At 54.2% G+C, this 25,648-nt stretch overlaps 1 protein-coding gene across 2 annotated transcripts; it reads left to right on the top strand.

The window, feature by feature from the left end:
- Positions 1–2,571: 2,571 nt before the first annotated feature.
- On the top strand, positions 2,572–6,257 carry BARHL2 (BarH like homeobox 2). 2 transcript variants are annotated; one of them, XM_030034159.1, is made up of 4 exons: positions 2,769–3,076; positions 3,278–3,467; positions 4,787–5,012; positions 5,465–6,257. In XM_030034159.1, exons 1-4 carry the CDS (start codon positions 2,882–2,884, stop codon positions 5,775–5,777), a joined length of 924 nt encoding a protein of 307 aa, XP_029890019.1. In that variant the 5' UTR covers positions 2,769–2,881; the 3' UTR covers positions 5,778–6,257. The 2 variants fall into 2 exon arrangements, with proteins under 2 accessions (XP_029890020.1, XP_029890019.1); XM_030034160.1 differs by having other exon boundaries at positions 2,572–3,467.
- The last annotated feature ends 19,391 nt before the right edge of the window (positions 6,258–25,648 follow it).

The following is a 25,648-nucleotide window of genomic DNA, read 5'->3' on the forward strand; positions in this document are numbered from 1 at the left end:
CTCGGCCGGGGCCGCTCCCCCGGGCAGGGACCGGCTGGCGAGCCGGCACCCCCCGGCCCGGCACATGATGCCCCGGCCCGGCCGCTCGCTGCACCCAGCCTCCATCGGGCCATTGATTAGCGCTCAAAGTGCCGCTCTAATTAGCTGCCTGCTAATTAACGAGCGGGGGCCCGTCCGACCGCTCTGAGTGGCACCTTCGCTCATCGCTTTGATTCGGCTATTGCTGATTTACTGGGGGGGGGGAGCTCCGTGGCTTTGCCCGCAGTCAGACGGGTGGGATGAGATGGGAAAGGGGGGGTCACCCAGCCAGGGGCTGCGGTGACACGGGGCTGCAGCTGTCCCGCATCCAGCCGCGGCCTCAACAAGTGCAAGGAGAGTCCCGCTGCCCTCCGCGCCCGTGGAACGTGCCCGTAGGAGGTGGAAGGCCTTTTGCGTGCGCTGCTCCCGCCGGTGGAGCAGGAGAGGCCGAGGCTGTCGGCGCTGCGGGCGGCGGCGAGGCCCGACCGGGAGCGGAGCAGCTGCCCCGGCCGGGCCTGGCCGCCGCTTTCCCCCAGAATATTTCTGCACAATGGAGTCGAGGATTAAAAAATAGGAGGAAGGAAATGAAAGGTGTTCACTCTTCAGGAACATGACTTTAAGCCCTAAATCCCGATCCCGGGATGGGGAAGTGTATTGTGAGTTAAAGGATTATGCTGGTGTAACATATTACCCCGGATCCCGCATTCCCCTAGGGATAATTAGGACATACTTTTGGTAAATTGCGAACCAAGACGGCAGGATAAATACGGCCGCCGCGGGCTGCTTCCCTGCTGCAGGAAACCTGCCTGTGCGTTTGCAGGTATATAAATGTTTTTTTCCCTTTCTCCCGTTCTTTCGTTTTGCTCCTCAGTTTTCCCCCTTCTTCTTCTGTCCCCGTTTCCTCTCCTTGCGCCTTCAAGCGCCCCGATCTGTCGGGACGTGCTGGCAGGAGGTCACCCCGCCGTGCCGCCAACCCCGCTCGCACCGGGGCCTCCGCGCCGCCTCCGGCCCCGTCCGCGCCGGGCGCCCGTCGGGGACAACGGGGGCGGCCGCCACCGCCGCCCAGCGGACACGGGCGGCCCTGCACCTCTTCCGGGCCCGCCGCCTCCGCTCCCTCACCGGCCTCCGGGCGCAGCACTGGTGCCTAAAGCCCCGGGGCAAACCGTACGCCGGGCTGCCCCCCGGCTGCTCGCGGGGCGGCGATGCGGGGCCGTCGGGGCGGAGCGGGGGATGCTCGGTAGCAGCGGGCTGCCTGTGGGCAGGGTTTCCCGCCGTCGAAAATCTTCTTCCGAAGTGCGGGAGTGGGGCCGGGACCTGCCCCGCCGCGGCGCCCAGCGAGGGCCGGTGCGCTTCGGGTGTGACACCGGTGAATCCCAGGGAAGGCCCGGCGGTTTTAAGCAGCGAGGGCCCAGAAGCTCCTTGGCTCCCCCCACGAGGGAAGGCCGGCCCCAAGCCGTCGGAAGCGAGGCCGAAGGCCGCGGCACTCTCCCCATCGGCACCTCTCCTGCCGGGGCGCCGCTGCTCATCCCGCACCGCTGCCCCGGGGCTGCGGCGTCTCACGTCGGGCCCAACCGCCCGCAACGAGTTACCGGCTCGCCGCGGCCCCCCGCGCCCCCTCTGCTCCCCGTGCCCTCCCCGCACCCCACCACAGCTCTGAGCGGGACGGTTTCCCCGGGAAACGAACCGCGGGGGGGGACACGGGGGGGACGGGGTGGGGCGCATCCGCGCAACCACCGCACCCGCGCAGCTCTGCGCAGGGCCGGGCGCGGCACTCCCGGTACGGGGCTGGCAGGACGAGGAGGAGGTGAGAAGGGACCCTCGTGTCCTCGCTCTCCCGTTCCTCGCCCCAGGCCGGCGGCGGTCTCCCATCACCGGGGCAGCCGTTGCGTGCGGGGCCGGTGTGCCAGCGGCCCCACGCCTAAGGCATCACCTAGTGCCGTGGTTGAACGCCAGCCCCCGAAAAATCTCCCTTGAGCTCATCCTGCCCTAATCCTGCCCTGCGGCCCCACTGCTCCGCCCCGTCCCCCTGCGACCCCGAGATTTGGGGCCGAGGCTGCTGTTTCCGGGGCTGGTCGGGAGACGTCGGGGTGGGCTTGGTAGGGGCCTGGAAATGGTAATTCGTACTAAAATATAACTCGGGGAACTCTAAATCATTCATTACCACCTTTATAATTACTCCGCTAATTAGGTTGACACGCCACTTCATCAGGATTAATACGACGTCTTGTCACTGGCACTTCCCATTACTCTGACATTCAACCAGGGAACCGTCCCGGGAACACCGGATGATGCTCTCCGGGGGATCCGATCCGGCGGACGGGGAACCGGCGCCCGACGGGGCGGCGGCGGCGGGGACGGGCGCGGGAAGGGGGGGGGGGGGGCGCTAGAGGCGCGTCCCCCCCCTTCCCGCGCCCGTCCCCGCCGCCGCTGATTGGCTGCGGCCCGCTCTGCGTCAGCTCCCGCTCGGCCTTCCGCCAATGGGGGCGGGCAGCGGCGGCGGCAAAAGCCCGGGTTTATAATAAACGGCGGGGGGGACGGGGGGGGACGCGGCGGCCGTGACGTCACGGGGGGAGTCGCCGCCGCCGAGAGGAGCTCGGTGGGCACGGGCGGGCGCGCCGCAGTGGCCGGTGTCCGCCCCGCTCCGCGCCCGCAACTTCCCGCAACAAAGTTGGGCAGCGGAGAGGCGGCCCGGCGGCGATGCGGTGCTCGGCGGGGGCCCCGCGTTAGTGGCGCCCGCGCCGCCGGTGCGCGGGTTGGGGTAACCCGCTTCCCCCCCTCCACCCCCCCCCCCCTTCCCCTCCACCCCCGGCGCGACCCCCGCGGCCGCCCGCGGGGATGCGGGCGCGGCGCTAAGCGGTCCGCTATGGAGGGGCCGAGCGGGTCCAGCTTCGGGATAGACACGATCCTGTCGGGCGGCAGCACCGGCAGCCCCGGAGTCATGAACGGAGACTTTCGCCCCCACGGCGACGGCCGGCCGGCGGATTTTAGGAGCCAGGCCACGCCGTCCCCCTGCTCGGAGATCGACACGGTGGGGACGGCGCCCTCGTCGCCCATCTCGGTGAGCATGGAGCACCCCGAGCCGCACCTGGGGGTGGCGGAGAGCCTCCCGCCGCCGCCGCACCACCTCCACCTCGGCCCGCACCCGCCGCCGCCGCCGCCGCCGCCGAGTTTGCAGCCGTCGCCCCCGCAGCCGCCGCCGCCCCAGCTGGGCTCGGCCAGCTCCGGCCCCAGGACTTCCACCTCTTCTTTTTTAATTAAGGACATTTTGGGCGACAGCAAACCTCTGGCGGCGTGTGCACCTTACAGTACCAGCGTCCCCTCTCCCCATCACACCCCCAAGCAGGAGGGCAGCGCGGCCCCGGAGAGCTTCAGGCCCAAACTCGAGCAGGAGGACGGCAAAGCCAAGCTCGACAAGCGCGACGACACGCAGGGCGACATCAAATGCCACGGTGAGTACGGCCCGGCCCGGCCCCGCACCGCCTCGGCCGCCGCTAAAACCGGGGCCGCGGCGCTCGGCCGCGGCGGTGAAACGAAAATCGGGGGGAAGTCTGCGGTAGGAGCGCTCCGCTCTGCCGGGGCTTGTCGGTGGTCCTCGCTATCGCGGGTTTAAAAGATCGGTAGGAAATGAAAGCGCTTTTTTTGCCCTCTCTGTCGGCCTTTCCTCCTCTTTTTTATTTAACTTCCCTGTTTTTAAGGAAATAGCCGGAGCAGTGGGATCGCGCTGGAAACCAGAATGTATTTATTTTTAATGCAAATGCGCATAAATGATTCTCCGGCTTTCTAAGAACCGGCGGCTCAGCTGCACTTACTGCCTTCAGCATTTTCATTTTTGCTCGTTCGATCTAAAATAAAAATAAGGGAAAAAATCCCACTTCCCCGACAGCCAATTCCAAGTAAACGAAAAAACTTTTAATTAAAAATAAAGCAATAAAAAAAAAAACCCAAACCAATCACCGCGATAGGCAGCAGAAGGTTGAAGGGCTTTGTGCGTTTTGCAAAACACCCGGGTTTTCTCCGCGCCGGGCTAGGAAGGTTATTTCTCCGTCTTTTATTCTTTTTTTAATTACGGATTTCGTGCTGATGGGGAAGCCCCCGGCGTGCGGGGTTCGTAAATTAAAATAGCGATGTATGCGTGGGGAAAGGAAGGGGAAGGAAGGAAAAGAGTGAGCAAAGGCGAGGCAGGGAGAGGGGCTATATTCCCTGCGGTGCCGGCGGAGCTGCCCTCCCTCGCAGGCAGCCCAGTTCAGCCGAGAGGCGACAGGACGCATTTTTCTAATTTTGCCCCAATGAGGTATTTTCGCCAGGCTGAAGAGCAGCGAGAGGCCCGGGTGTGCCGCTCATTTGGCTCTGTTAGCATTAGCATAAGAGTGCCCAAACCAGATGTACAGTCTGGTCTGGCCGTTTTTGCGCGCACCGACCTCCCCAGTGGGTCAATTAGGGAGATTATTGTTCTTCCTGCGGGGAAGATCAAGGAGCGCCACAAACCCGGGCCCGAGCGGAGCCGGATTGACGTACCGATTTCCCGGGGTTTCGGGCCGGGGGGGAGAGGGCGAGAAAATAACGAAAGCCCTGTAGCCGGCAAGCGGAGAGTGGAAATCCCGCCGTCCCCGGGACGGGCTCGCCGCCGCCGCCCCCCGCCGTATCTGACCGTCCCCCCCATGCCCCGGAGGGGCCCCCGGGGAGGGGGCGGCAGGACCCGGTAACCGCGGCGGGGCGAGGGGCGAGCCGGTGTCCCGCCGGCCCTCACCGCGCCTCGGCTCGCTCGCAGGGACAAAGGAGGAGGGCGACCGGGAGATCAGCAGCAGCCGGGACAGCCCGCCGGTGCGGGCCAAGAAGCCGCGGAAGGCGCGGACCGCCTTCTCCGACCACCAGCTCAACCAGCTGGAGCGCAGCTTCGAGCGGCAGAAGTACCTGAGCGTGCAGGACCGTATGGACCTGGCCGCCGCCCTCAACCTCACCGACACGCAGGTGAAAACCTGGTACCAGAACCGGAGGTAAGGTGGCCCCCGGCGGGGCGGCGGCCCGAGGGCTCCCCGGAGAGCCGGCGGGAGGGGGGGGGGGCGGGCGGGCGCCCGGGGCGAGGCGGGGAGCGCCCGGCGGCTGCCCCGCGCCCTCCCCGGCGGCGGGCTGGGGGGTCCGGCCCCTGTCACCTCTGCCGTAATTTTCTGTCTCATTACATACGGTTGCAGCCACCCTAATTCTGTCGCAAACCATTAGTGTCAGCGCGCTGCGACCTAACCGTGCGCCGCGGTTATTAATTTGGCCGGAGTCGCCGCGTGCATGGGTCGGGGGGTCGGGGGGAGCCGGGCCCGGCTGGGGGGTCGCCGGTGGCGCGGGGCCGTGCCGGGGAGGGGAGGGGGCTCGCCGCCCGCGGAGCCCCGCGGAGCCGGGCCCGGTGCCCCGTCGCGGCGCCCGCCCTGCAGCCGCCTCTTGTTCCCCCCGGCAGGACGAAGTGGAAGCGGCAGACGGCGGTGGGCCTGGAGCTGCTGGCCGAGGCCGGGAACTACTCGGCCCTGCAGAGGATGTTCCCCTCGCCCTATTTCTACCACCCCAGCCTGCTGGGCAGCATGGACAGCACGACGGCGGCCGCGGCGGCCGCGGCCATGTACAGCAGCATGTACCGGACTCCCCCCGCGCCGCACCCCCAACTCCAGCGGCCGCTGGTGCCGCGGGTGCTGATCCACGGGCTGGGGCCCGGCGGGCAGCCGGCCCTCAATCCCCTGGCCAACCCCATGCCCGGCACCCCGCACCCCCGGTGAAGCGGCACCGCGGTCCCCGCAACGAGCCCTTCCCCTCCCCGTCCCCAAACAAGCCCCAGCACCGCAGAGGAGGAAGCGAGGGGAAGCCGAGGGGCAGGAGCTTCTGCAGGCAGCCACCGGCCACCGAGGGAGGCGATCAGTCAGAGCAGGGACTCTTGAACCGTGAACCCAGAGCCGAGCCCGTAAGTGAAACGACCACACGCGGGGGAAGGCGGGCAGAGCCGCGGGGCGACCCGCCGACCTCGGCTCCTGCGAGGCAGGACTTGGAGCTCGGAGAGAGAGAGGGACGGAGGGGGAGGAGGAGGAGGAGGAGAGGGAAAGGGAGCCCGAGCCCGCCGGAGAGACTAACGGCTGCGGAGGACGGAGGGAATGAGAGCGCCTCGACCCCCGCCCGGCAGAGAAGACCGGGGGAACGGAGAACTTTGCACTGATTTTTCTCATGACCTTTTTTTTTTCTTATTGAAAAGTGGCATGCTCCCTAATGCGAACAGAATTGTACAGACCGAGTGCTGAGTGCTATATCATATTTATTATATGTCGTCCAAAAAAAGGAAAAAAAAATTTCACTTCTATACGTTAGTTTAAAACGAACGAACGTGATTCTCCCCTCTCCCTTTTCATGTCTTTTTGGATTCAGTAAAATAAATGCTTAGATGACAAAATATAGATTTTTTTGTGACTGAAAAATTACAGGGAAAAAACCAACAACAACGAAAAGAAATAAACTTTATCTTTTTTTAACAAACGTGGAAATTCAAGGTAGCTAATTTTCCCCGTGACGAGAATGCAAGAAATTCGGAGTAGAAAAGGCAAATGCCACTTTTTCTTTTTTTTTTTTTTTATTTTTAATTTTAGGCTCGTTGTTTCACAACCGGCACTATTTTTCCCTATCTGCATTTTAAAGGGAAAACAAATCCCCGCGCAGGTGTCGTGCCCCTCACCGTTATTTTAAGCACCTGGGCAGGGCGGCGGTAGGTTTCCCGGGAAGGCGGCAGGGAGAGGCTGCGGCGCGGCGGGCGGCCCGGGTCTGCTCCCGTCCCCGGGGGCGGGCGCGGCGGTGTCGTGCCGGCCTTGGGGACGACGGCCCCGGCCGGGCAGCTGTCTCCGCACCGAGCCGGGGTCAGCAGCGACCGCCGGCGGTCGGGGTGAGTAACGAGGGGAAAGAGGCACGGAGGGAAGGGGGGTCTCGGCGGACACGGAGCCCCCGAGCCCCGCCGGCCTTTGATTTTTGTTGCTGTCCCCTGCCCCCTTCCCCTGGCAGGCAGCTTCCCTCCCAAGAGCCTCTCTTCCCCCGGCCGCCGGGTCCCGCGGGGGCAGAGGGGGCGCGGGTCGGGGCTGGGGGCTGTGACCCTCCACTGGGCTCCGGGGACGGCTTTGGCCCCAGCCTTTGGAGGTGAGCACCCCCCTGCGAAATTAGAAAGTTATACAGCAATTACCTATAAAACATTCATAAAGTCCAGTATCATCCTCTCCTCTGAGGGTTTGGCTTTCTTCTTTTTTTTTTTTTTTTCCTCTCTGTTTTTGCTCGTGGGTTCCCTCCTTTTGAGATAGAAGGAAAAAAAAAAAAAAAAACAAACCCGAAAAAAGAAAAAGAGAAGCCTCCGGGCACGTTTATTTGGGCTTTGCTAATTAGCGAGCGGCTTGCTGATTTCTCTGCTAATAAATTCGCGTTAAAACCATATTGACCTCTGCCTTGATCTAACAAAAGGGGAGCGGGTCGGGAACGCCCACCTCGTTTTCTGCCCTTGTTGCGGCGGTCGCTGACTACTCCCCCGCGCCTCCGCCGTGGCCCCCAAATTACCCCCGGCAGGAACGACCAGGGAGCGGGGCCCCGAGTGGCCAGAGCCGCCCGCTCCGCCTCGCCTCGCCGCCGAGGTTTTCCGGGGAAACGCATCCTATCCGGGCTGGGGAAGGAGGTAGGAAATTTAGGCTCGGTTAAGGCCCTTTCCTGAGTCTAAACAACGGATCCTGGGCCGTTTTCTCCCCAAAGGAGGCGACCCAGCGGGAAAAGCTGGTCCCAGCTCGTTGTTCTTCCCGACGGCTAAATCGGGGCTCGGTTTTGACTGCACAAACTCGCTAAAAAGTAGTGAGAATAAGGAAGGAAAGTTCATGCAAAATAGATGAGTGTCCCCCAGCTCTCCCCTCCCGAGCAGGGCCGGCCCGGGGCCGCGGGCTGCCCGCCTGGGCAGGGGCAGGGGGCTCCCGGGCCTTTGGGACCGCGGCGGGCAGGGGCTTGCAGGCAGGAGAGCGAGCGAGCAGAGGGGAGCGCGGCTGGGCTGGGGTCTTGCCGGTGTCTAAAGCAGGGTCTGCCGGGGGAGGGGGGCGAGGAACCGCGACCTCCCCTGAAAGGTATTTCTAGACCCAACTGGAAAGTGCGTGTGAGCAGGAGGTTTGGAGCAGGAATGGCTCCCTTTCACTCCCCCTTTCCCCATTTGGCAAGCGGGGCTGGAAACGCAAGCCCTCCTTCATTCGTCCCGCTCCCCGTTTGCACGGTGAAGGAGCCGACCCGGGGACAGGCTGCCCCTGGGGCTGACCGGCCGGGTCACCCTCGCAGGAAAGGGCTCCGTTGCTTGTTTGAAAAAACCCGGCACAGGGGCACGCATTTCAGCGCGCTGCGGCAGGACAAAGAGCCGGGCGACGGGCCGGGCTGCCCGGGGTCGCCTCCCCGCCGCCTGGCCCAGCGCGGGGCACGGCGCAGGACCGGGCACCGCTCGCCGTTCGCCGCCGCTGGCGGCCGTGCCTTTCCGGCCGCGCCGGTCGGGTTGTGTCCCCTTTCCTCCCCCAGACGGCTGTTTTCGCCGCGGCCGCCCCCAGGCTTGGTGCCGAGCTGCTGAATTCCTGCAGTCCCGGTCCCTCTCCAGCTTCAGCCCTCGCCCGGGCCAGGACGTGCTCTCGGCCCTGGAAGTGGATGTGAACGAATAAACAAACCCATCTGTTGCCAGATGAACGGGCTCTCTCAGCCTGAAACCGCGGGAAATACCGGCACCCGCCGAAAAAGACCTGGCTATTGCTGCGCTGAGCGTGGAAACAAACCGTGAGGTTGTAGAGCAGCGGCGTCTAAGCGAGGGGACGCGGTAGCCCGCGGGGTAGCTGGGGGTGTTTGCTCTCTCCCCGCACCAGGCAACGGCCCGCAAGGAGCCCCCCCCTCCCCAGCGCCGGGGGACGCGTGCGTTCAGCCGGGCGGCTGCGGCCCCGCCCGTCCTCAGCACCACGGACAGCTCCGGCGGCGCCGGCTGGCCCGGCCCGGGACCCCCGGCACCCCGCACCCGCTGCGTCGGGACCGCCGCGTCCCGCCCCCGCCCGAGCTTCCTGCCTTGCTCCGGGCGGGACAGCGCAGCCCGGGGCTCCGGGAGGCAGGGCCCGGCCGGGCAGCGAGGGGAGCCTTCCGTCCGCGGGGACTTCGCGGCCTCCCTTCCCCGGCGCTCGCCGGCAGGCGGTGATGAAGACGGAGGAGGCTGAGACGGGCTCCCGCGGCCGAAGCACCGCCTGGCTCGTCTCTCCGCCACCCACCGCCCGGGAGAAAGCCCCAGTCCTGGGTCGGGCCCTTAGCAGCCCGGGCCCGGCCCTGAGAGCACGGAGCGGGGGCTGCGTCCCGAGGGCTTTGTCCCCGGTGTTTGGGTGTTGCCCCCGCTCCAGCCGGCGGGGCGGAAAGCGGGACAGGGCTGCTCCGCTCCCGCCCGTCTCGCTCCGGATTGACACCGGCGCGGCCGCGGCGGGACGCGGAAGCCCCTTTGGTCGCCCTGTACCCGGTTCCCCTTTGGTTTGTTTCTGCCCGGTCTTCTGCCTGTGTTTTGCAGGTGGGCACGACACGGGAGGCTCCTTCGGGGAACTCCTGCTACGCTCAGGCAGGCTTTGGCCGCTCGTTGCAGCCTCCGGTTCCTGGCTGAGCCCCCCCGGCAGCAGAGCCGCGGGTAGGCTGCTCCGCTGCTCTTGGCTGAGGGGCTCTCTCGCGGGATGCAGCAGCAGGATCATGTTTAATTACTCCCCCCTCCCGGGGGATTAGCTTGGCCGTCGTTGGAGCAGAAAGTGAGAAGGGGGACTTCGCTGGGCTGGGAGTCAGGGATGAGCATTGTCTTTGCCGCTCCCAGGGTGCTTGCCCTGGCGTCGGGGTGGCAGCTGGGTGCTCCGGCAGCTGAATTCGCTCTCCCAGCCGGGCAAGCGAGTCCGGCTCAGCCCCTGGGAGCCAGCGAGCAGCACCGAGCGGAGGTCCCGGCCGTGCCGGTTACCCCGGTTGCGTTTACACGGACCAACGCAGCCCGCGTGTAACGTCGTCTCAGCGCTCCGGCGCTGCCTATCGCTCCTACAGCTTTTAGTGTTTCTTGTGCGGGTGGGCTTTTAACTTTTGTTATTTTCTCCCTTTCCAGAGTTTATCTGCCTCCAAATTCACGCGACGCTTCTGTGCGAATGCACGCTGTAAGTCGCCCTAAGTCCTTATCGCAGCCCACTCGAATAACTCGGCTCCAGCCCAGGGCGTGGAGTGGGTGCAGCCAGGCTGAGCTCACCTGTGGAAAGGGTAACCTCCTTCATAATGTCAGAAATATCCCCAGGCCAGGGGTGGCGGGGATGGGCGGCGAATAACCGTTTCAGGTTGGAATTACACGGCTTTTTCACACCCTCTATTCCGTCCTGCTGCTAAGCCCACGTCTCCCGCCGCTGACACCACCGGGTTGCGTCCCCAGTAGCCGCTTTATCGTGGAGCCCCGTTTGCGAGGAAAGGGGGGGCACAGCAAACCCGACCTGCCGGGACGGCCCTGCGCCCTCGTCCCGCGGGCGGAGCCGCCTGCTCTGTTTCGGGGACAGCATCGAAATGACCCCCGCGGTCCCTGGCGGGGGACAGCTGGTGGGGCCGGAGACCCCCCTGGACGGGCACGGGGCCGGGGGCGGGCGGGCGGCCCCCAAAGGCGCCGCTCCCCCGCGCCCCCGTTTCGCGAAAAAGCCCCCGAACTTCATTCCTCCCTTGGGCTGCTCCCGCCGTCGAAGGGGCCGTGGGGCAGCCGTAACCAGTGCCTGTCTCCGCGTATTTCCAGCCGGAGAGCAGGTCCGGCGGAGCGCCCATCACATTAAAACTCCGTTTCCATATTCATATGCCCTATTTTTCACAAGCCGCTTCTATTAATGGAAGCGCACAAACGCCGGTCCTCAAAATTAGCGGATTTCAAAGGAACCCAAGTGAGGCGCTTTGCGCCGCCAGCGATGGATGGGGGACGCGCCGGGCCCCCCGGGGCTCCCCCGCCACCGCCGCGCCTGCCCCGGCGGGGAGCCGCGCTCTGCCGGGGGCGCAGCCGCCGGCTCCGTCGCGGCGGCTCCCGGCCTCCCCCCCCCGCTGCCCCGGGCCGTGTCCCGCGGGACCGGCGCTCCGGCGGGGCGGTCGGGCGGCAGCCCCGCTCCCCTCCCTCCCTGCCTCCCTCCCGGCCCGGGCACGCAAAAGTTGTCGAGGCTGTCGCGTTCCCTTGTCTCTGGGAGCCCACGTAGGGCGCTTTAATTGCCACATTTTCAAACCGAGGTAATGGTGGGGATGTCTTAGTAATTACCTTAATGAGATAACACCTTTCCTTCCGTGAACCTACTCATTATCACGCTTCTTGTTCAAATTCCAACTACAAAGAGCTATACTTGTAAAAAAGAAAAAAAAAAAAAGGTGGAGGGGGAGAGCTCTGAAATTTGTTGGAGGTCTCGTACCCTTAAAACAAGCACCTTACATGGATCTTTAGCGTATGAAGAGAGAACCGTACCCGGTTCTGGGAAAGGTTGGCTAGAAGTAAACTAAACATCTGGGGTACCCCTTAATTATTCTTGGTTGGCTTCTTTAGCTTGACCTATAGGGATGCGAGGGTGTCAAAGTGATGAATTTTAAGATGTTGGGCTGTGAAGACGTGCAGCTGCAAGACTGATGGATTTAGGAAGGGAATGGTAACAAGGTTAGCTGCATGTGAAGTGTGAATTGAGATTTTTGCAAAGAGACTGTGATTGCAGATGGGCATAATGTTGTACCCTTGCATGAATTCTTGCTATTATTGTATAATGGTCAGACAGAGTGTGAAATGACTTATTACTTTACTTTTATTCTTTAATGAAGTTGGGTAGGGACAGAGAACTACCAGGAAATCGATAGTGGTGGTGCACAGAAACTATATGACAGGTGCTGATACATTAAATATTTATTTAGCTTTTTGTTCCCCCCAAATTTTCTGCTATTTCAGAATGAAAACAAAAATACAACTAGTGGATCTACAGTGCAGAAGATGTGCAGAATGAGAGCAATATTTTCTTTGCCATCCTCGCTTTCTGCAGTATACGTGCAGTGGGCGTTTCTGTGTGGCAGTGCAGCGTATACATCTTCTATGTAAAATATTTGACAGAGATATTGAGATCCAGGCGGTGCGCACATGGTTTCTAGGTAGGTTTTCAGCTGTTCAACGTGTATCTCTCTTCTAGACCTTGATGCAGGCATGCAGTGATTTGTACACTATTACGACCCCATGTAAATTCAAGTGGCCTTTTCTCCAGCTTGACATGTGTGTACAAATACCTCTCGCTTCCTTCCATATCAAGCACAGGTGTTCCACATGGGCAGTATCATTCTAAAAACATGCAGGATGCCTCTAACTTTTGCACAGCAGCATGTGGGTACATCCGGGCATCTAGGGTGGGTGGGCAACTTAGTTGACATCTTATCCCTTGTTTCAAATGCGGTCAGGGTAAAACACCTATTACCAGAATTTATGATTCAGTTGTGCAGCTGCACTGGTCTTTATGAATATGTAGCGAGGAAAAGGAACTGGAGCTGCTCCCTCAGGATACTGTCCTAAAAAAGAGGATTCCCCAGGTGACTAACCTCAGGACGCCACTGCTGAGAGCAGTTTGGCAAATCCTGGACTTAGTGAGTTGTCTCTCTCTCAGAGAGCAGCTTCTTCTCCGTGTTTGAACACACACAGTAGAAGCACAGCTTCTTGTACGCCTTCCCCTCCAGAAGGATACAGCCCATGGCTCGAAGAGCTTTCTGAGCCGGCACGTCCTCTGCAGTGCCCTCCCCAGACCTTGTCCCCAGAGCCAGCACAACCCTTTGCTGAGAGCCTGTCTGTGAGGTTTTGCCCTATATTTTCTGTGGAGTCTGGCACTGTTATGTTTGAATCTGAGGTCAGGAAGAACAAGTAATGTGAAGCAAGCTTGGGAATAATTGCCTACCTCTTCTGCATTAGCATATGGGGTAATAATGATGGCAGGATTGTGTGAAACAGAGAACACATCTGAGGCCTCATCTTCGTCCTTACAAAGGTTTCCTTTTCGTATTCGTGCCTGAACATCTGAACAAGTACAGCATTTTGGGCTTGAACCCTGTTTCCATTGAGTAACACCCTGTTGTAGGGTTGTCCCTCTCCTCTGGGAGATGAAAAGGCCTCTGCGATACGCACAGGTTTGTTTAAAGCAGGATACTGACCCGATGCAAGACTGCCCATGTGAGTGGCAAAAAAATGCAGAGGGGCACAAGAGGTCCCCCATGACACAAAAGGGCATGGAGTAGCTCCCTGTTAGATTTATAGCCTGATACACTAGCAGGCATGTTGTAGCTTTAAATACCTTGTTCTCATTGTGTGAAGATCTAACAAGAAGAATTCCTGAAAGTTTTAAGGGCTGCCTAGTAAAAGTGATGATTCAGTGCTTGAGTGCATAGAAAGATGGGATGCCGTGGCAGACCCTCTGCTACCCCAGCACTGCAAAAGAAATGGGCAGCTTCCCTCGAACTAGTGCTCTAAAGCAGGACAGAGCAATTTGGAAAATAAAGGCTGTCAAAAAAGCCTGGTTTGGGAATTTGTCACTAGTAATTGGGCTGGATCCTGTGGGTTCAAGTACCATCACTGTCCCTATATTAAAACAATGTAGTTTCTCTGCTTTGGAAGCTGTGAAATAAGGCTGGATTAATATTTCATCAGAAGCGTAGAGGGGTCTGTGGGAAAACGCAACAAAGCATGTGTCTGCAATGGAGCCCCAGTATAGGTGCTGACAGCTCCAACCCATATTACCTCACATAAGCTTAAGAGATCAGTGAGGTTTTCTGCCTAAAACAGAGGGATGCAAGGTAAGCACGCTGGCAACTTTTAATTTATTTCACTCTCTAGCAGTCTTTTATTTTTTTTCTTCCTCTCCCCCCTTTCTTCTTTCCCTCTTTCCCTTTCCTTTCCTTCTCTCCACCTCACTCAGTTTTGCCGAGCACTCGGCAGCATGCCCTGGGAAGACTGCTCGCCTTTCCTGGTGGCTGATGGTGGCCATGAGCAGCCTGCCTTAACCGGCATGCTGGTGCGTGGCTTGGGCAATGCAGCACGAAGTGGGTGCAGCAAAGCTGTGCCTCTTCCATGGAGACTAAGCTCATTACAGTACAGTATTCTAAAACATGCTTAACCTCTCCAGTCTTGGGTGTTGTATCCCAAATCTACTGCAGAGCATGGACACCCCAATTAGCACTTACAATGCACTGTTGACATTTCTCTGGGCCAGCCCAACAGGAATAATTAGATGTGATATCTAACACAAAGTCATTTTTTTTTTCCCAGCAGAGGGTACACTACAAAATGAAAGCAACATCTACTGCAACAGCACTTGGCCAGATCTGGCTTTTGCATATAGCGTTGCGTCTGCGGTGTAACTCAGCCGGCCTCTCCAGGCAGGTGCTGACTGTGCCCTGCCCGACTGCCGGCAGCGTCTGACCCGCTGGGATTAGCGCTGGGGCTAAAGCTCTGGGATGGGCCGCACGAGAAAGCTGTCTTGCGCCACACAGGCCCGGGAAAGCTGCTGTACAGCACCCTGTAGGAACCTTTCTGGCAGGAGGTGCTGCGTGCGTGGAAACAATTGCTCAGCATAAGATCTTCTCATGTTTGAAATGTCGGCTGGTGACTGGCGAGGCCGGTCGCACCGTAGCTTCAAACCCCCATCCCGCCGCACACCAGCGGAAAGCCGAGCGGGCTGGGTAAAGGACTGGGCAAAGCGTTACTGACCAAACATCATTCTCAGCAGCGGTTTGCAGAATAGCACTGGTGGGATTGTGTTATCATAAACGCCAGGCCAGCAAGCCAAAAAGCCTATGGAAAAATACATGTGACAGTAAATGGGAAAGATCTCTCTGCTGCAATGCAGCAGGCTGTCCTCTGACACCGCTAATTACAGCAATGCATTAAAAACGTAAGTGTATATGTAGTAAGTATTCCTACTTGGTTTTGCTAACGTTACTTGCCTACTTTCATGCATTGCAAACTGGAACTTGGAAAGAACTTGGCAGAGTGAAGAGGATATAAAAATGATAATTTTTCATGTAATAGAGATCATGTAGAGATTTCCTTTGTAGTTCACAGCATTTCCATTCCAAGATGCTTGGAGAATTAAAGCATACAAATAGAGAAAATCTGCAAAGTGTTGTCAGGTATTATTTATGTATTATTATTTTTGTTGGAAAAGACATGTAAATATAAAGAATTAGAAAATGGAGCTACTAAAATAAATTATAATGGAACCCACAATAAATCTAACATGAGAATAAAAGTATAATGAGAACACATTTTCTTCAGCATAAATACAAATCCTGTCTGCATGCTAAAGCCCTATTAATTGGATACTTACTACAGGAATAAATCTTTAAATGTGTAAAAAAATCTTTCTGCTCTGTGATGAAATATAAATATCACCAGATTTATTAAAGAAAAAATTCTGCTAAACGACTACTTCTCTTACATACTAATTTATGCTTATGCTACATCTGAAAGAACTCACCCTGACATGAATATCAGCTAAATGAAGGAAGCTGTAAAAAGAAAAGATTTAATGTGCATCATGAGAAGTTGCTTATATCAGGCACGGCAGGTTTCAATGAAGTTTTATATTATAAAATAGAGGAAAGGTGATAGTCTCTTAAGAGACATAATACTTATCCCATGAGTGATATAATAGTTCATAATTCACCAGAGAACAAGGCTCAAGTGAGTCATATATATTTTATGGCACAATTGGGATTAATACCGTACTTCAGAGAGACATGCATAACCTATTCTATTTATGTGGAGAGATGGTTTAAAATTCACCCTCTTCCCGCACCCTCTTCTCCTACCCTTTGGTATCAACCTGCAAGACAGGGACTTGAGAAAAATGAGCGAGGACATCGGGTGAAAAACAGACGAGGTATCGAGGTACCGCTACAGCATTGCCGTTTGTGAGGAGCTGCCCCGGTGCTGGCACGGCAATCGGAAATGCTGGTTTTCTAACGACAGCTGCCCAGAGCCCCAGAGGAAGAGGTTAGTCCTGAGTGGGTGCACTGTAGGGTTTTTTTATGGGCTGAACTTGGTGTTTTGGTGGGAATGCAGGAGATGCTGACTTCAGTCTCTGCTTGCAGCCACCGCGGTGGAATTCTGTTGCCCCAAATGCCTTCTGCGACGTCGCTGTGTCGCCACTGTCCTTAGCGGGATGCGTTTGTCGGGGTGCGGTGCGGGGAAAGAGGGGCACCCCGGGCGGGTGCTCGCCTTGCTCTTGCCTGTCGCGAAACAGGACGCTTTGGGGTATCTGCTCCTTTTCAATACCCCACAAATGGGGTGTTTGAAGACAATAGATGTGGTGTTAAAGTCTTGTCTCAGGGAAATCCCACGTTCCTCTCCGGTGAAGGCTTATTGTATTCTTTTGGATGGTTTCCTGAAATGTGGCCTAGAGCAGAAATTCAAGACACGAACTTGTTCCCTTCCTAAGGAAAAGTGTCTCCTAAATCATGTCTAAAGAGTGGAGACAGCTTAATTCACCTCATCAGCAAAATCACCGGGAAAAACAAAGGCTGCTGAAGGTCTAGAGGTGGTGTGTGGCAGTTTGGGGAATTTCTTTGCATGGGCTGGGGGATGCTGGTGGAGGCCAAGGCATCACTGGGAACTGAGCTGCCTGTGCCCCTGAGAGCTCCTAGCATTTCTGACAAGACCTCACTCATGCTCCTCCCATGTCAAGGGCCATTGCTGGTCAGTAATCTCACCCTTCAGCTGTTGAAATAAACCAACCTGGGACAAGGGATTTACAGGAAAACCAATTCCGTCCTCCCTGTTTGTAAAGAGGTGCTTTTGGGGCAGAGACGACAGGATGGAGCACCTAGGTGCTGGAAGGAAGGGCGTCATCTGGGGCAGCTTTGCAGAGATGCGTAGGGAGGTTTGGCCAAAGAAGCGTTTGCTCTTGGCAGCCTCCTGTCACCGAGGAGTCCTGGTCTAGCTGGGAGATCCAGCTGGGCTCGCAGAGCGGACTGCGCTGGCAGGCCGTGCTCTGCACACCAGGGCCAAACGAGCTGAAACAGGGGACCCTGCCACCTCCAGGGACCCATCATCCCCGTTCAGAAAGCCAGGGCTCCTTACACTGGGCGGCTTCTTTGGTTTTGTCTAGGTCTGTGTCCTGTGGTTTTAAGCTACTGGTTGCCCATACCGACCAGTCTCCCCATCATGGGATGGAGTGTGCAAGCATGTCCGAGGCAGCTCGGGAGCTCGTGGCCTCCCTGGGGCTGGTTGTGAGGCTGGGCCCCACGGTGCGGAGGGCTGGAAAGCAGCAGCAGCAGCACCTCTGGGACATGGGAGAGCCGGCTGAGGGCTGGCTGAGGGCATCTGAGCCTCCTCCACTGCCTTCTCTTTGGGTTTTTTTCCCTTCTTCATACAATAAAGGGTTTGAGATTAAGCCCAGGCTCCCCAGGACTGAATTTTAAAATTCTTTTGTTCTGTAGAGGCCATAGCAGAAGGTGTAATACCTGGGCAGAAGGTGTTGCCAGCCTCGTTACAAAGATGTCGGTGAACGAGTGGTTCTTGCTTCTCATCACCTCCGGGGAGGAGTGTGGGCACCCAAAAAGTCGGGCTCACCCTCAGCGCTACGGGCCTTCCCTTGCTCTTGAGTCGGGCAGCTTGCACAGATGTACAGATCGGAAGGATCAATAGTTAAATCCACTGCTTTTTGATGGGGGCTCAGAAGGTCTCATTGCCTCTTTTATTGCTCTCAGTTTTACATAAAATAACTGACTCAACCATATAAGTATTGGCATCTTTCAGGCATCTCTTTCTTTGCTAGCTCTCCTGGCAAAGTGCAGGGAGTTTGTGAGCTTTTTTAAACTAGCCTGGAGGGGCTGATTCACTAGAATTTGAATCTCTGGCGAAAAGCTCGCAGTAGCTCTTAAAAGGAACTTAAAAAATATTTCCTTCATGATCCTGCACACAAATAATGGTAAATAATATTTCGAAGGGCTATCTTTTTTTGAACTAGCGGTACTGGAGAGGTATCTTTTGTCATAAACAACTACTGTATGTATAATAATGATATGCTTAAATGATACATAACCACCATTTCCCAAGTACTCTTAGTAGAAAGCATTTTATACCACATGGTTGTTTTATTGTGCACATTACTTGTGATTGTTACAAACCCTTGCCAATGAATGACAAATTTACATACACATCATGTCAGCCGGCAATATTTTGCAGCCTTAATTGCTTTAGCTTCAGGCATTCTGTGTCAAAATAGAGTCTTTTACGTCCTGCGAGTTGCTCTGTTTCTTTGCAACAGTTAAATTATTCTGTAATTTGCCTGTTTTCCTTCTAATGCACTGTCCATTAAGTCATTTAATAATTTATGGTATAAAATGTATGATGCAACCTTAAACAGCGTTTAAAACTATCTTCAGGGGTTCCAGTCGTTATGGCAGAAAGGACAAAAATCTTAAAATGCATTTGTTTAAAACATTTTTCTAATAGCTTTTTGCCTGCTGTAAGGACAACTTTTTCTGTACTTATCTGGCCGAGTTTGCCTGGTGAAGTCCAAGGCTGTGACTCCTGAGCAGAGCAGCGGGCATGGAGAGGAGGCGCAGGCGGATGAGATGTCAGCAGACCCTGCTGGGGCAGGAGCCAACTTTGGAGCCGATGCCGCAAATGCTTCCGTACACTCACCATCCCTTACTCAAGTGGATACCCTTTAATTGTGGAACAGCCCCTGTGACAGTAGTGTGTGAGTAAAGCCTATAGGACTGGGTTCTCATTTGTTGCAGAAAGCCTTTCACGTTTGCCACTGAGCCCCCAGTGAGATGAGAGGCAACTGAGAACTGTAACTAAACCCAGAATGACAAAGCACCCTCTATCCATCCACTTCTACCCTTTCATGGCTCTGATCTGCTGCGTGTTTATTGTGCAGTCTCCAAGGGCTTTATGCTAGAACAAAAACTAGCGTCCAGACCGCGCGGCCAACCAAAAATAATACAAATGTAGAGTATTCTGCTAGCCAAAAGTCCGGTCTGGAGGTGGTTGCTCTGCTTGGTGCCTGGGTGGCCAATGATCTCCTTTGGGTCAGTTTCTTTTAGAAGAGCTCTCAGGACAGACAGCTCTGAGCAGTTGCCATGTTTCATCTTGGTGTCAGGGATGGAGGAGCTGGAAGTGATTTCCAGGTGCATAACTACAAAGGCGTGCAAGACTGAAGGTGGTTTAACTAAACACTTAAGAAATTTTCTTGCAGAAAAGGAAAGTCTTCCCGGGCAGAGAGGGGACAAGGACATCCAGCGCCCAGACACTGAGGAGTGCTAATCAGGACTTATTTAGCATATTTGCATATGCAGTGAGTGGTGCAGATACATCTCCTTCTCTTGGGTTGAGGAACAGTTATGATCTCTTTTACCATGCACTTTGCATGGGAAATCACTCTGACAGAGAAGGTCTTTAGCTACCTGAAGGTCCCTGGCAGAGTTCCTTGCTGTGCTGCTCCAAATACAGCTTAAGAGCCTCAAGGCTTTGGTACAGCCATGCTTGTACTGGTGCTCACCAGCAGCGTGTCTCTGTTTCTTCTGCTGTTTTCTCTTGTAAGTCTTTCTGTCCCAGGATCCTTCTCTCCTGATACATCAGTTTCCTTAAGCAAAACCAAACACCTTGTAATCAAAAGGATGGGGGACATACGATAGGTACACAGGCAGAAGGACTACTTGCCTGTGAATCGCGTGTGCTCAGTTCTTTGGGTACAACACAGTACTTGCCAAGAATAACGGTGAAGGGAGGGGATCAAGTTCAGCGAGACGGTGTGGGTGGAAGTGGCTCGGGAGGGGTCCTCCCCCCAGGCTGTGCGCAGCCCCTAAAGTCCGTGGGCGAGGACAGCCGCCCAGATGATTTCTCACCTGTGACTTGGAGGGGTGGCTGCATTTCCTACACGTGTTCAAGAGCAAAGATAGTGATGGGGAAGTGAAGAAGCAGCGCTGCTGCCTTCCATTAGCTACCGCATGTCTGTGTCACTCTTCCCTCTCTGCTTCAGCCGTTATTGTCCTGTTGGGAAGCGGATTCACCGCTTCTGAGGAATCACGAGCGTTGATTGCCAGACAAGGATCAACAGGTAAAGAAATACGGTCTGCCGTGTTCCTGGCTGTTTTTTCTGGATTGGCTTGCAACTCAGGGCTGAAGGGCCGATGTAAACAGGAGCCTAGACCTGCTCCATGGCAAGCATTTGAGATGCCTGGTTTGTCTCCACATGTTGAATGGGAGATGGATGGACATTACACCTTTACGTGGCCATTGTGTACTATTTCTAGTGGCTTTGTACTCGTAATGTCTCAGCCAGAGATTGTTTATATCAGCTGCTTCTGGTTTCTGTGATCTGCGATGCTGAAAGGGTGTCTCTGAGCAAGGGGTGCTGGTGAGTGGCTGGGCGGTGCTCTCTCCCCTGTCTTCTGACCGTGCCTCTTCTGAGGGTTTTCGTCTCTGTGCCCTGACAGATGTCTCTGCTTCTGCCTGTTCCATTCCTGCTTTGGCAGTTTAGCCAACTTACAAACTTCCCCAAGGCCAAGAAGCTGTGGAACCACATAGGTATAAACTTGGCTTAACATATTCCTAATGAGAAATCCCTGACGGGCGGCGCTTACGAGAGAGCGCTTTGCACAATTAGGGCTGCACACCCCATTTGCTAAGGGAGTGGAAGGCGAAATTTGCTGATTTGCCAGTGAGGCTCTCGATTCCCGTTTTCACGTTTAGGTTTCTGTCTTTCCCACCCCTGAAGATCCCAATTTGGCTTGAATACATTTTGAATTATAACAAATATCCTGATACTCACACCCCATGAATGAGGGCAGAAGGCAGGGGGCAACTCCTGGCTATGTTCCTGTACTGAATTTAATTTTTCATTGATAATTAGACTCTCAAAGCCACCTGATATTTTTGACCAGCGGGAAACAAAGGCCCACTGATTGACTCCAGGGATAGATGCAAGCAGCCCCCACTGTGCTCGCGCAGCAGCTTCACAAAGACTCAAAACAAGAGCTGTGGCAAATTGGCTCATCCTGCAAGTTTTGACTGGCCCATTGTGTACAAGTAGTAAATTGAGAGCTGATATTTCTGAGAATTATTTATTAGCAAAGCCCAGTGTCTCACTCCCCTCATAGTTATCCACTGCAAACAGCTTTTTACCAGTTTGGATGAGCAATCTACAGCACTTCATTATTTTTCTTTTATTCGGGTAATTATTAAAAGACAGCCGAGGTCTGTTCAGACTGGCAGCGGACTGCATCTGTACCCAGCTGGGCTGATACTTTAACAGTTAGGCATTATGTGTTTAATTGTATAAAAAGATAATGGGATGCATTTGCAGGAATTTATTGCAATGTAAACAATAAAAGATTATTATTTTGAGATTCATTTCTGGTTCTTTTTGTGTTGTTGAAATTCTAAATAAAGGTGTCATGGTGACAGTTTCTAGTGGAGTGACCAGTTGTAAGCATTTAGTACAAAAAAGGTGTGAAAATACTAGGCTGAGACCAGTTAGCAGAAATCAGAGTTATACATGCTGAGACCTGCAGTGTTAAACCAAATCTGAGTAAGTTGTGGAGGGGAATTGATAACTCTTATTCTTTGATTTCTTTTATTTTATTTATTTATTTATTTATTTTAATAAAACCAACAGGATGATGCACAGGAAGATAAAACAATGGCTGTTTCATTAGCTGTATTTTCCCCAGCAGCACTTTTCTTAGGTAAGTTGAAAACAGCACTGCTGCCGGGGTCACAAGAAATAGGAAAAAAAAGCTCCTTGCCCACATTGTGGCAATTCTGTGTGAAGAGTAGAATGACTATTAGTCTTTCACAATAAGATTCCCTAAACAGAAAATAATGTCTGTGTCGGTGAGGCTGTGCTTTGCTGGAACCAGGGCTTTTTTTGGGTGTGGGGTGAGAACACGCTTGTCCTGGGGTACATTCTGGACATGTTCATAGAGACGAGGAGGTCATTGGTACTGATGAACCTCTTGCAGAACACGGTTGCTTTCTTCCCCAAGGGGAATCTTAGCTGTGGAGTACTGAGGTACTTGTAGGGAGGGTCTTCTCCAGGCGAGAGACATTGAATGAGCTTTTCCTCTTGTGTTTATTTGAGCTGGGTATGGCGGACAGGGTTAGATCAGGAAGGACCTGCAAAGCCTTCTTTTACTAATCCCAGGAGAAGGTAGGCAGCAAGCAAATGTGCAGCCCAGACAGAGTGAGGCTGTGGAAGAAATGTCCACCCAAGGGTGGTGCTCCTGGCCTTGCTCCATCAATGTGCTTGGAAGTCGAGAAGCGATAACTCCTTCAGGGTCCTCGAGATGTGAAGGCCCCCTTTGGAGAGAACGAAGACGTCCCTGTTGGCTGCTTTTCCGGGTGCCGGCCTCTGCAAAGTCCTGCTGATGTGAGAGGCAGAGCCAGGGCTGGTACATCCCCCAGCCTGCCACTGCACGGACACCCCTGTGCTTGCCCCCGTCCCAGAGCTCAGCACGCACCTCCTGCTCTCGACATATTGGAGAGACTTGGAGATTTGGAGTGACATCCTCACTTGGTTGAAAATTTGTAGCTCCTAATGGAAAAGCATCCCCAAACTGGAGTCCACAGCTTCAATTAGTGGAAATACTTATCTTATCTTTTAGGCTGCCATATTAGCAACAGTTCGCCTAGAGTTTTTTTCCTGTGATTTCACCACGGAGCTGAAATAAACCCTCAGTAGGTCACTCTGGAGCTGGTAAGAGGCACAGAATGGGCACAGAAGAGGCACAATACCAGCTCCTGAGGCTGGGATGACCAAACGAGGGACCAGCTAACAGCTTGTGGCCTTCGGGGGTGATGGGAGCAAATGCACCCCACAGGCCGTTGCCGCTCTTCTGCAACCAGAAGGTAAATTTAGGCTATCCTCATGGGGCCTCGTGCAGTGCTCGCGCCGAGATGGCTGCATGACACATGATAGTGAGACCACACAGGTACTGTGACTGCCGTCCCCCAGCAGCATTGTTTTATCCTTTCAGCCTTGGACAAAACAATACAATTACGGGAACTAAAGCTGCTGTCTTTGATGATGAGAAATTCTTTTGCAGCCTTGATTTTGAATACATTTGAACATGTTGCCTACAAGATGTAGAGAGAAATGAGCTGTGCATTTAACTGGAGCAGTTGTGTATTCTGCTGGTGTCACTCAAGTAAAGTGAAGCTCGGTGAGCTATAAACGCATCTAATAGTGAAAAAGAAGTACCTCATCCTGAGAGAGTTTTTCCAGTCCCATGATTTGCTTGCACTGAGGTTAAGCCAGACCCTGGGCAAGCTGAGGCATTCTCACCACCTGGAGAGGCTCAGCTCTCTGCCAAGGGAAGCTGTCCTGTGGTGCAAGGAGAGCCCAGTCTATCTTTTCCTGGCAAATCCCGCACGGCTGGCTCTGCCACACGGCCCTCCCTGCAAAGTCCCGTCGGTGCCCATCTCCCGCAGGCAATGCCCAGGAAACCCACACGCAGCAAAGCCTCTCTGTAACCCTGGGGCCCTCTGAGCCCTTAGACACTCGGTCTTGTACTCACAATTTGTGTTTTTAATACAAGCAGCCACCAATTTGTTGGTTCTATAAAAACAACGGCTAAATTATTCCCACCAACTGAATTCCCGTGGGATGGATTTGGCCCCACACCTGGGATGTACCTGGATTTAGCCTGTGCTGGGCACTACTAGGGTCATTCTCTAGTACAGGGAAATGTGGATCCATAGTTTTCCTCCTAGACTGGGCTGTGTTTCTGGTGAAGAAAGGACTTAGGTCTACACAGGGCTTAAGACCTGTTAAAAGTAACAGTGCAGAGATTAATTCTTTGAGGACAATTAATGGCAAAATATACAGGGCATATGGGCCATGACTATGTCATTTGCTGAATATATTCAACCTCCTCAAAGTGGAAAACTGCCCTGGTTCGACAGTATAAAGAAATAACATAAAAACGGAAGGACAGTTGAGGTCCAGTTGTCAGAGAGACTCGAAATTAATGTTGAACATTTGAATCGGAGTGAAGTGAAATATCTCAGGCACATAATCTGCTCATTAAAAATGCCAGTTTCTGATGGTTGAAACTGAAATCTTCAAATGGCTTCAGATAGACAAAAATAGACAAAATGAAATGATAAAACAGCTTTTGGATTTTTTTCAAAGTTAAAAGTTCTGATTTTTAAAATCTAAGGGTCATGTTTTGACACCAAATGTGGCTAATACAACTAAACCAGTCATAAGCACAAAGTATTATTTATTTCTTCTTGTTATGAAACCCAAATACCGTTTTTTCTTGTCAGCTCAAAATGAAAGGTTATTTTTTCCAGTTTAGCCACTGAACTGAGGATTCAATTATTTGCATACCTCTGGTTGTAAGACATTCTAATATTTATCTTGCCGCTGCTGCTGCTAGAGACACAAGAATTATCTGCTGCTCTGGTAGGGAAACAGAATTAAAAAAACCTGAACATGTAGGTCCATTATTTCCATTTCACAATAATTATGCAGCGTGTTAAACAATGTATACTTCCATCTAATGCAAAGCCCGCTACCTGGAAATACACAATTACCATAATACCTTGCTGGTTAGACATACGGTGAGACTATGATTATGCAGAGTGTTGGGAGAACTTTATGTATAAAATTATTCTCGAGAAGAAGAAGGGGAAAAAAAAACCCGAAGTAAAAAGCTAAGCCAGCACATTATCTAATTCTCAATGTAAAATAATGCAGAAGTGCGGAAGATGAACATCTGATTTGTCACATCTGATACGCTAATGTTTTATCCAAAAGGAAGAACACATTGTAACATGCTCATTCATCTGCATAAACACCACCTGGCCCTTTACAGGCACCTACTCAAGTAACAAAAGTTAATGGCAGCCCATTTGTAGCCATTTCACTGGTAGGGATGGAAAGGGTTGGGTTTTTTTTCTTTTTAAAGTAACATATTTACACAAGTGTCTGTTGAGGAACAGCTTCCCTCTGCGTGCTTGCTTCTGAAACCTCATTCTCAGTGACTGTAAATTAAAGCAATTTTAAATAAATGTTAGAAAATAGTATTTAAAGCCTGTACTGAGCATGATCACACACACACAATGCACGTCTAAACACACGTGCGCACATACAGTTTTTAATCCCCGGCCATCCGCTGCTGTGGAGACACACCAGAGGACTGTAATGCAAATCTATATTTACCCAAAAGTGCTGCTCTGGTCATGATCTAAATAGCAGCTAGATATGGTTTCTAATGTATGGCTGGGGATGAAACAGATTTGTTGCTTGTTTTTTTTTTTTAACTGGAGCATCGTGGTGGCATGCTTCAGTAAACATATCTTTGTGCTACATTACACATATGTGTATATCATCACTTTGCTTTCAGAGTAAAATAAAGCCTGGGCAACCAATTCACTAAAATGCTGTGTACCAGCTCTGCTGCCTTCACAGCAAATTTAGGCGGGAAGGTGTGAAAGCCAAAATAAATAGGTGAATTATGCAGCTATGAAAAGTTGTTGTTTTTTTTTTTTTTCCCCCCTTGCAAAGTGCCTAGGTCTGGCTGAGCTTCAGTGGCAGCAGGATTAGGAGAAGTTCTGCAGAGGTGTAGC

This window comes from Aquila chrysaetos, chromosome 12, assembly GCF_900496995.4.
Source record: "Aquila chrysaetos chrysaetos chromosome 12, bAquChr1.4, whole genome shotgun sequence".
NCBI lineage: Eukaryota > Metazoa > Chordata > Aves > Accipitriformes > Accipitridae > Aquila > Aquila chrysaetos.

Coding starts and splice junctions, on each gene's coding strand:
- BARHL2 (XM_030034160.1), top strand. CDS start 2,882: ATGGAGGGGCCGAGCGGGTCCAGCTTCGGGATAGACACGATCCTGTCG. Junction 3,468..4,786: donor GGGCGACATCAAATGCCACG/GTGAGTACGGCC, acceptor GCTCGCTCGCAG/GGACAAAGGAGGAGGGCGAC. Junction 5,013..5,464: donor ACCTGGTACCAGAACCGGAG/GTAAGGTGGCCC, acceptor TCCCCCCGGCAG/GACGAAGTGGAAGCGGCAGA.